We start from the raw sequence: 10,207 nt of genomic DNA, 5'->3' as shown, positions 1-10,207 counted from the left end.
ACATACAAAGGAATCCCCATAAGGTTAGCAGCTGATTTTTCAAAGGAAACTCTGCAGGCCAGAAGGGAGTGGCAGGATATACTTAAAGTGATGGAAGATAAAAACCTACAACCAAGATTACTCTACCCAGCAAGGATCTAATTCAGATTCAATGGAGAAGTCAAAAGCTTTTCAGACAAGCAAAAGCTAAGAGAATTCAGCACCACCAAACCAGCTTTACAACAAATGCTGAAGAAACTTCTCTAAGCGGGAAACACAAGAGAAGAAAAAGACCCACAAAAACAAACCCAAAACTATTAAGAAAATGGTAATAGGAACATACATATCGATAATAACCTTGAATGTAAATGGATTAAATGCTGTAACCAAAAGACACAGACTGGCTGAATGGATACAAAAACAAGACCCATATATATGCTGTCTACAAGAGACCCACTTCAGACCTAGGAACACATACAGACTGAAAGTGAAGGGATGGAAAAAGATATTCCATGCAAATGGAAATCAAACGAAAGCTGGAGGGGCTTCCCTGGTGGCGCACTGGTTAAGAATCCGCCTGCCAATGCAGGGGACACGGGTTCAAGCCCTGGTCCGGGAAAATCCCACATGCTGCGGAACAACTAAGCCCGTGCACCACAACTACTGAGCCTGCACTTTAGAGCCCACAAGCCACAACTACAGAAGCCAGTGAGCCATAACTACTGAAGCCCATGTGCCTAGAGCCCGTGCTCCACAACAAGAGAAGCCACTGCAATGAGAAGCCTGAACACCACAACAAAGAGTAAGCCCCGCTCGCCGCAACTAGAGAAAGCCCACACACAGCTATGAAGACTCAATGCAGCCAAAAAAAAAATTGATAAACCCTTAGCCAGACTCATCAAGAAAAAAAGAGAGAAGACGCAAATCAATAAAATTAGAAAAGTAAAGGGAGAAGTCACAACTGACACCGCAGAAATACAAAGGATTATAAGAGACTACTACAAACAACTATATGCCAATAAATGGACAACCACGAAGAAATGGACAAATTCTTGGGAAGGTACAACTTTCCAACACTGAACCAGGAAGAATTAGAAAATATAAAAAGACCTATCACAAGTAATGAAATTGAAACCATAATTAAAAATCTTCCAACAAACAAAAGTCCAAGACCAGATGGCTTCACAGGTGAATTCTATCAAACATTTCGAGAAGAGCTAACAACCATCCTTCTCAAACTCTTCCAAAAAGTGGCAGAGGGAGAAACACTCCCAAATTCATTCTATGAAGCCACCATCACCCTGATACCAAAACCAGAAAAAGATATCATAAAAAAAGAAAATTATAGACCAAGATCACTGATGAACCTAGATGCAAAATTCCTGAACAAAATACTAGCAAACAGAATCCAATAGCAAATTAAAAGGATCATACACCATGATCAAGTGGGATTTATCCCAGGATGCAAGGATTCTTTAATATATGCAAATCAATCAATGAGATACACCGCATTAACAAATTAAGGAATAAAAACCATATGATCATCTCAATAGATGCAGAAAAAGCTTTTATCAAAATTCAACACCCATTTATGATAAAAACTCTCCAGAAAATGGGAATAGAGGGAACCTACCTCAACACAATAAAGGCCATATATGACAAACCCACAGCAAGCATCATACTCAATGGTGAAAAACTGAAAGTATATCCACTAAGATCAGGAACAAGACAAGGATGTCCACTCTTGCCACTCTTATTCAATGTAGTTTTGGAAGTCCTAGCCACAGCAATCAGAGAAGAAAAAGAAATAAAAGGAATACAGATTGGAAAAGAAGAAGTAAAACTGTCACTGTTTGCAGATGACATGATACTATACATAGGGAATCCTAAAGATGCTACCAGAAAACTACTAGAGCTAATCAATGAGTTTGGCGAGGTTGCAGGATACAAAATTAATGTGCAGAAATCTCTGGCACTCCTATACACCAACAATGAAAAATCAGAAAGAGAAATTAAGGAAACACTCCCATTTACCAGTGCAACAAAAAGAATAAAATACCTAGGAATAAACCTGCCCAAGGAGGCGAAAGACTTGTACTCAGAAAACTATAAAACACTGATGAAAGAAATCAAAGGTGACATAAACAGATGGAGAAATACACCATGTTCTTGGATTGGAAGAATCAATATTGTGAAAACGACTTTGCTACCCAAAGCAATCTACAGATTCAATGCAATCCCTATCAAACTACCAATGGCATTCTTCACAGAATTAGAACAAAAAATTTTACAATTTGTATGGAAACACAAAAGATCCCAAATAGCCAAAGCAATCTTGAGAAAGAAAAATGGAGTTGGAGGAATCAGGCTCCCTGACTTCAAACTATACCACAAAGCTACAGTAATCAAGACAGTATGGTACTGGCACAAAAACAGAAATATAGCTCAATGGTACAAGACAGAATGCCCAGAGATACGCCCTGCACATATGGGCACCTAATTTATGACAAAGGAGGCAAGAACATTCAGTGGGAAAAAGACAGCCTCTTCAATAAGTGGTGTTGGGAAAACTGGACAGTTACATGTAAAAGAATGAAGTTAGAACACTACCTAACACCATACACAAAAATAAACTCCAAATGTATTAAAGACTTAAATGTAAGATGAGACATTATAAAACTCTTAGAGGAAAACATAGGAAAAAACACTCTGACATAAACCACAACAAGATCTTTTTTGACCCACCTCCTAGAGTAGCGGAAATAAAAACAAAAATAAACAAATGGGACTTAATTAAACTCAAAAGCTTTTGCACAGCAAAGGAAACCATAAATAAGATGAAAAGACAACCCTCAGAATGGGAGAAAATATTTGCAAATGAAAGAACAGACAAAGGATTAATCTCCAAAATATACAAACAGCTCATGGAGCTCAATATCAAAAAACAAACAATCCAGTTAAAAAATGGGCAGAAGACCTAAATAGACATTTCACCAAGGAAGACATACAGATGGTCAAGAGGCACATGAAAAGATGCTCAACATCACTAATTATTAGAGAAATGCAAATCAAAACTACAATGAGGTATCACCTCACACTGGTCAGAATGGCCATCATCAAAAAATCTAGAAACAAATAAATGCTGGAAAGGGTGTGGTGAAAGGGAACCCTCCTGCACTGTTGGTGGGAATGCAAACTGATACAACCACTATGGAAAACAGTATGGAGGTTCCTTAAAAAACTAAAAATAGAACTACCATATGACCCAGCAATCCCACTACTGGGCATATACACTGAGAAAACCATAATTCAAAGAGAGACATGTACCACAATGTTCACTGCAGCACTATTTACAATAGCCAGGACATGGAACCAACCTAAATGTCCACTGACAGATGAATGGATAAAGAAGATGTGGCACAGGGCTTCCCTGGTGGCGCAGTGGTTGAGAGTCCGCCTGCTGATGCAGGGGAGGCGGGTTTGTGCCCCGGTCCGGGAGGATCCCGCATGCCGCGGAGCGGCTGGGCCCGTGAGCCATGGCCACTGAGCCTGCGCATCCGGAGCCTGTGCTCCACAACGGGAGAGGCCACGACAGTGAGAGGGCCACAACAGTGAGAGGCCCACATACAGAAAAAAAAAAAAAAAAAGAAGATGTGGCACATATATACAATGGACTATTACTCAGCCATAAAAAGAAATGAAATTGAGTTATAGTGAGGTGGATGGACCTAGAGTCTGTCATACAGAGTGAAGTAAGTGAGAAGGAGAAAAACAAATACCGTATGCTAACATATATATATGAAATCTAAAAAAAAAAAAAAAATGGTACTGATGAACCTAGTTGCAGGGCAGGAATAAAGAGGTAGACATAGAAAATGGACTTGAGGACATGGGATTGGAGGGCGAAGCTGGGGTGAAGTGAGGGTACCATCAACATATATATACTACAGAATGTAAAACAGTTGGCTGGTGGGAAGCAGCAGCATAGCACAGGGAGATTGGCTCGGTGCTTTGCGATGACCTAGAGGGGTGGGACAGGGAGGATGGGAGGGAGGCTCAAGAGGGAGGGGATATGGGGACATGTGTATACATATGACTGATTCACTTTGTTGTGCAACATCAACTAACACAGTATTGTGAAGCAATTATACTCCAATAAAGATCTATTAAAAATTTTTTTTTTTAAATGGATAAGCAACAAGGATCTACTGTATAGCACAGGGAACTCTGCTCAATATTATGTAACAACCTAAATGGGAAAACTAATTTGAAAAAGAATAGAAAAAAAAAGGTAGTGTATTTAAGTGGACAGGAATCCACTGATGATCCATAAAATGTATTCACACACACACACACACACACACACACACACACACACACACACACACACAAATCAATCAGTGTAATTCATCATATTGACAACAAAAAAGAGAGAAAAGTTATATGAGCATCTTGATAAACACAGAAAATTTTGATAAAGTTCAATACCACGCATGATTTTTTTAAAAAAACAAATAACTCCTACCAAACTAGAAAAGAAGGAAACTTTCTAAATCTGATAAAATTCTATCTACAAAGGACCTATAACAAGCATCGTAACTAATGGTGAATTATTGAAAGGTTTCTCCCAAGACTGAGAATGAGACAAGAATGTTCACCATCACTACTCCTATGTGACTGGAGGGCCCAACCAGTGCAAGGAAGCAGGAAAAAGGAACAAAAGGCAGAGGGATAGGAAAAGAAGAAATAGAATGTAGACAATCCAAAAGAATCTAAGGCAGACTCCTAGATTTAATAAATGAAGTTAGTAGGACCATGGATATATTGATCAATAAACAAAAATCAACTGAATTTCTATAAATCAGAAACAAACAGAAAATACAATTTTAAAATTACTGTTTAAAACACCATCGAAAACATGAAATACTTAGGAATAAATCTACTAAAAGATGTGAAAGACCTTTTAGCTAAAAACAGCAAAATGTTATAGAGAAAAAAAATTTAAAGACCTAAACACAGAGAGAGATATACCATCTTCATGGATTGGAAGACTCAACATTATAAAGATGCCAATTCTCCCCCAAACTGAACAGTAGACTCAACTCAATCCCATTCAAAATCCCAGTGTGTGTGTGTGTGTGTGTGTGTGTGTGTGTGTGTGTGTGTGTAGACATTTATAAGTTGATTCTAAAATTTGTATAGAAATAGCCTAAAGTAGCCAAGGCATTCTTAAAAAAGAAGTGATGGGATGTTGCTTCTCAAGATCAAGTTATAAAAAGACTATGCTTTCATCTTGGGTTCTCCCTCTCCCTCCCTCCCAGAAAGCTTACCCTGGGCGAAGCCAGCCACCATGTTGTTAGGCAGCCCTGTGCAGAGGGCCACATGGTGAGGCCGTCAAACCCAATGAGTGAGCTTAGAAGTGGGTCACCCCTGGCCAAGCCTTCAGATGAGACCACAGTCCTGGCCAACAGCTGATGATCATTCCAGTTTACCTAATACAGAGGGGTTTCCCAGGACATGGGACTTTCAGCACTAAATCCGGGACAGTCCCGGGCAAACTGGGATGGTTGGCCACCCTCCTGACAGCTTGGCTGCATCCTCATGAGAGACCTTGAGCCAAAGGCACCCAACAAAGCTGTACCCAAATTCCTGATGTTTGTTCTTTTCAGCTGCTGTTCTGCGGTACTGCAGTGTGCAGCAACAGATAACTAGGACAGCACTGCACAAAATGTGATGGTAAAACGGAGGATGCACATACGACAAGGTGCCCAACTTCAGTGCTCATCAGTGAGATGCAAATTAAGATTACAACAAGCTATCAAGACACGCCCACCAAAACAGCTGAAATTTTAAAAGACAGAGAACACCCAGTGCTGGCAAGGATGTGGGGCAATGGGAGCTCTCATACATCGCAAGTGGGAGTAGGAGATGGTACAGCCATGTTGGAAAACTTCTGGAAGTATCTACTAAAGCTAAATATACACACATTCTATGTCCCAGCAATTCTACTCTTAGATCTCTATCAAGAGGATGCATCATCCGTCCACCAAGAGACACATAAAAGAGTGTTTGTAAAACAATGGTCAGAAGAACCTAGGGGCAAGACGGGAATAAAGATGCAGACCTACTAGAGAATGGACTTGAGGATATGGGGAGGGGGAAGGGTAAGCTGTGACAGAGTGAGAGAGTGGCATGGACATATATGCACTACCAAACGTAAAATAGATAGCTAGTGGGAAGCAGCCGCATAGCACAGGGAGATCAGCTCGGTGCTTTGTGACCACCTAGAGGGATGGGACAGGGAGGGGGGGAGGGAGGGAGATGCAAGAGGGAGGAGATATGGGAACATATGTATACGTATAGCTGATTCACTTTGTTATACAGCAGAAACTAACACACCATTGTAAAGCAATTATACTCCAATAAAGATGTTAAAAAAAAAAAAAGAGCCAGTAAAAAAAAAAAAAAGAGTGTTTGTAGCTGGACAGGACCATGGGGATCAGTCTTCTGCCAGCAACAGAGGCCTCTGTGGGCCATCATCCTGCACTTAATGGAAATCTGGGCAAAAAAAGAAACCACGTTGGAGCTATTGATCAAGAGAGCAGAAGCTGAGGTCTTCAGCCACCCCAACGGAGAAAAGATGAGAGACTCCTGTTCTCCCAGGCCCCTGGCCCTGGCTGAGAACTGGTATTTTCAAAGTGTTTTCAACCCAGGGAAACTCCTATTCAAGTAAACTCTCAGGCTGAATCTGGGTATATAAAAATGACAAAAATAGAGGAGCCCTGGCTGACGTGAAGGCCCTGCCTCCTAGGCCTCCCTTACTAGCTATGCGCCAACTGGGCAGACCCCGATTCCCCCCCGGGAAACTCAGGTACTTATCTGCCAACCCCAAGTGTCCTGAGGCTGGGTTTGCCCCCTTTCCCCGACCCCAGGCCCCAAGTCCCCCTCCACTCACCTCAGCTCTGGGCCTTGGACTATACCAGCCCGTCGTAGAGGGACAGCGCCTGCACGATGGACGGGTCCGCCTTGGATCCTTCTTGGAACTCCTGCAGCGTCAGCTTCCCGTCGGCATTCTGCAAGCAGAGAGAGGAGGGTGAAGGTGAGGGGACAACCAACCTCCCAGGACAGGGGCCTCTGCCCTGGGCCCTGGACACTCCCTCCCCAAGCCCAGCCCAGGGCTGCTTCCAAAAGAGCTTCCACAGTTAAGTCAGGAGGGAGGCAAGGCAGCTCATTAGGTGGGAGGGGTCAGGCATAGACAGACGCGGGCACTTCCTGCTTGGGTGACCTTGGGCACACGACCCACCTCTCTGGGCCCTTGTTTCCTCATCTGGAGACTGGAGAAAATTGAGCGGCTTCTTCAGGGCACTGAGGTGAGCACTCCTTGAGCTCAAGCTGTGTAAAGTGTTCCGCAGACCGGAAGCACCCGATAACTCCACAGTTATCATCCTCACTGCTGTTCATCCCCACAGAGGGTGTTAATCCCACAGGGCTGAGAGCCTGATGCATTTCTCTGGGGTCACCCTTGGAAGGGCATTTAAGCCATCCCCCAGGAGACCTACAAGGAGGCTGGACAGAGCCCACGTAAAGGGGCTTTAGTGGGTCTCTTGCAGAAGGAAATGGCTTGGGCCAGAATCCCTTCCCCTGGAGCATCTTGCAAGGAAACCCGTGAGAGCAAAAGAAAAAGGCCTTGGAAGCCACCCACAGCCTGCACCCAGAAAGAGAGATCATGACGAGGTTTCCACAAGCTCCGCAGGCAGATCTTGAGGGTCGTCTACCGTGGGCCCCGCTCATGCTATGCGTGCGCTTGGTCTCATGGGGTCCTCACAGCCGCTCTAAGAAGAGGGGCTGGTCTGCTTTCTCTGGTTCCTTTAGGTGTAAGGTTAGATTGTTTATCTGAGATTTTTCTTGTTTCTTGAAGTAAGATTATATTGCTATAAACTTCCCTCTTAGAAGTGCTTTTGCTGCATCCCACAGGCTTTGGGTCATCGTGTTTTCATTGTCATTTGTCTCTAGGTATTTTTTTATTCCCTCGTTGATTTCTTCAGGGATCTCTTGGTTATTTAGCAGCGTATTGTTTAGCCAAAGAGGGGCTGCTCTTATCACCATTTCACCAGCGAGGATGCTGAGGCTCAGTCAGCTATCCAGGGCCCCCTGGCTGCTAACTGGGGAAGCCAGATTTACACCCAGTCTGACTACAGCGTGGACTTTGCTTCCCAAAATAAGGGATGTCTGAATTGGGGGTGGGGGGGATTCAACACCTTTGTGTTAAATAACATTGAACCACCCTGCGAGAAGTTAGTATTCTCTGCTGCACTCTATGGACACATCTGATTATTATCAGCAGCCCAGCGTGGTCTGCCCAGCGTGGTCTGCCCAGCGTGGTCTGAGCCTCTGTGTCTTTACTGCCTCTCTGACATATGATCTCACTTTTTTAAATTAAGGAAGTAAGGCCTCAGGCTCAAAGCTTTCAGGGCAGGCACCTGTACCTAGCCAGAATGTAATAATAAGCCCAAGGTCACTGTTCATTTGAATTCTTTTATTGAAGGCAAGCAATAGTGGGTTTCCTTACCATCTTGATATCAAATTCTAGTTTAAAACAAAGTTACTTCCAGTTTAAAAAAAGGTTTGGTATAAAGAAGGGTTTCTTTTTTTTTTTTTTGCGGTACGTGGGCCTCTCACTGTTGTGGCCTCTCCCATTGCGGAGCACAGCCTCCAGATGCGCAGGCCCAGCAGCCATGGCTCACGGGCCCAGCTGCTCCGCGGCATGTGGGATCTTCCAGGACCAGGGCACGAACCCATGTCCCCTGTATCGGCAGGCGGACTCTCAACCACTGTACCACCAGGGAAGCCCTAAAGAAGGGTTTCTTAACCTGGGGTCTGAGAACAGAATTCAGCAGGCCTGTGAACTAAAATGGGAAAAAATGAGGACTTTCTTTTCGCTAACTTATAACTGAAATTTAGCTCTTCGTTCCATAATGAATCTAGGTAACGATCTCCCACAGAACCAGCAGTACCTGTGGCTTTGTTAACTGTGGGGATCGAGGCATTTTTATAACGCTCCACGGTTGCTGTAGGCATCACCTGTACATATCATCGGCTCAAAATTGTGGGGTGGTTAAACCACCGTAACTCATCACAAGCTCATATACCACATCACATATTCTTTTAAAAAAATTTTTGATAGCTGCATTCCAAAATAGCTTCCTTCTTAATCCTGTGGATTTTATCTGATGCACTTAAAACCATTACTCTGAGAAGTCCACAGACAACTCCAGAATGCCCAAATTTCTTGTCCATGGCAAAAAATTTAAAAGGTTAAGAATCTTGGGACTTCCCTGGTGGCGCAGTCGTTAAGAATCCGCCTGCCAGGGCTTCCCTGGTGGCGCAGTGGTTGAGAGTCCGCCTGCCGATGCAGGGGGCACGGGTTCGTGCCCCGGTCCGGGAAGATCCCACATGCCGCAGAGCGGCTGGGCCCGTGAGCCATGGCCGCTGAGCCTGCGCGTCCGGAGCCTGTGCTCCGCAACGGGAGAGGCCACAGCAGTGAGAGGCCCACGTACCGCAAAAAAAAAGAATCCGCCTGCCAATGCTGGGGACATGGGTTCGATCCCTGGTCCGGGAAGATCCCACATGCCGCGGAGCAGCTGGGCCCGTGCTCCACAACGACTGAGCCTGCGCTCTAGAGCCCGCGAGCCACAACTACTGAAACTTAGTTGATCAGAGAGAAAGTGCTGGACAAATTTACTTAAAACCCTGGATGTCTGAAGGCAACGGCTACCAACCGGACCAGTGGACGTCACACCAGGTGTGCTGCCTGCCTCGAGCCAGGCGTGTAGGTGGTCAGTGGCAGCTGCGGGGGGGGGTCTCACCTTGTCCATCATGGCGAAGATTCGGTCCACCCGCTTCTCGGGGGTGTTCTCTTCCTCGGGGAGTTCCACGGTGTTCCCCTGCCAGGGACAGACAAGGTGGGGGCTGGCTCCTGGCACTCTGGGCTTTGGGCCCTTTTCCCAAAAAAAAATATGCTCCCCAGACCTGGGCAGGTTCCAGATGAGGACCCCCTCTGCCTCCTACTCCCCGCAATGTCCCCCGCCATCTGTAATTCTGCTCCAGAACCTCGCACCCACCCGAGCCCCCATCTGCCAGGCCAGCTGGAGATGTGCTGAGCGGCCCCAGGCAGTGACCCTTACCTGGTCAACGCTTGCCCCGGTGAGGAGAGCAGTCCCACGGGGGG

At 44.9% G+C, this 10,207-nt stretch overlaps 1 protein-coding gene across 1 annotated transcript in view; it reads right to left on the bottom strand.

The window, feature by feature from the left end:
• Positions 1–6,945: 6,945 nt before the first annotated feature.
• The window catches only part of NCS1 (neuronal calcium sensor 1), a gene marked incomplete at its 5' end in the record, with an annotated part of 6,975 nt that continues 3,713 nt past the window's right edge, over positions 6,946–10,207 (bottom strand). Inside the window, 2 exons of the mRNA XM_007471695.1 lie at positions 6,946–7,052; positions 9,846–9,923. Coding sequence (XP_007471757.1) covers positions 6,954–7,052; positions 9,846–9,923 — 177 coding nt within the window. The remainder of the gene's footprint in view (positions 7,053–9,845; positions 9,924–10,207) is intronic.

This window comes from Lipotes vexillifer, unplaced genomic scaffold (assembly GCF_000442215.2).
Source record: "Lipotes vexillifer unplaced genomic scaffold, Lipotes_vexillifer_v1.1 scaffold4278, whole genome shotgun sequence".
In the NCBI taxonomy this organism is placed as follows: Eukaryota; Metazoa; Chordata; class Mammalia; order Artiodactyla; family Lipotidae; genus Lipotes; species Lipotes vexillifer.
The sequence above is the reverse complement of the archived record's forward strand: the minus strand, read 5'-3'. Positions and strand labels throughout refer to the sequence as shown.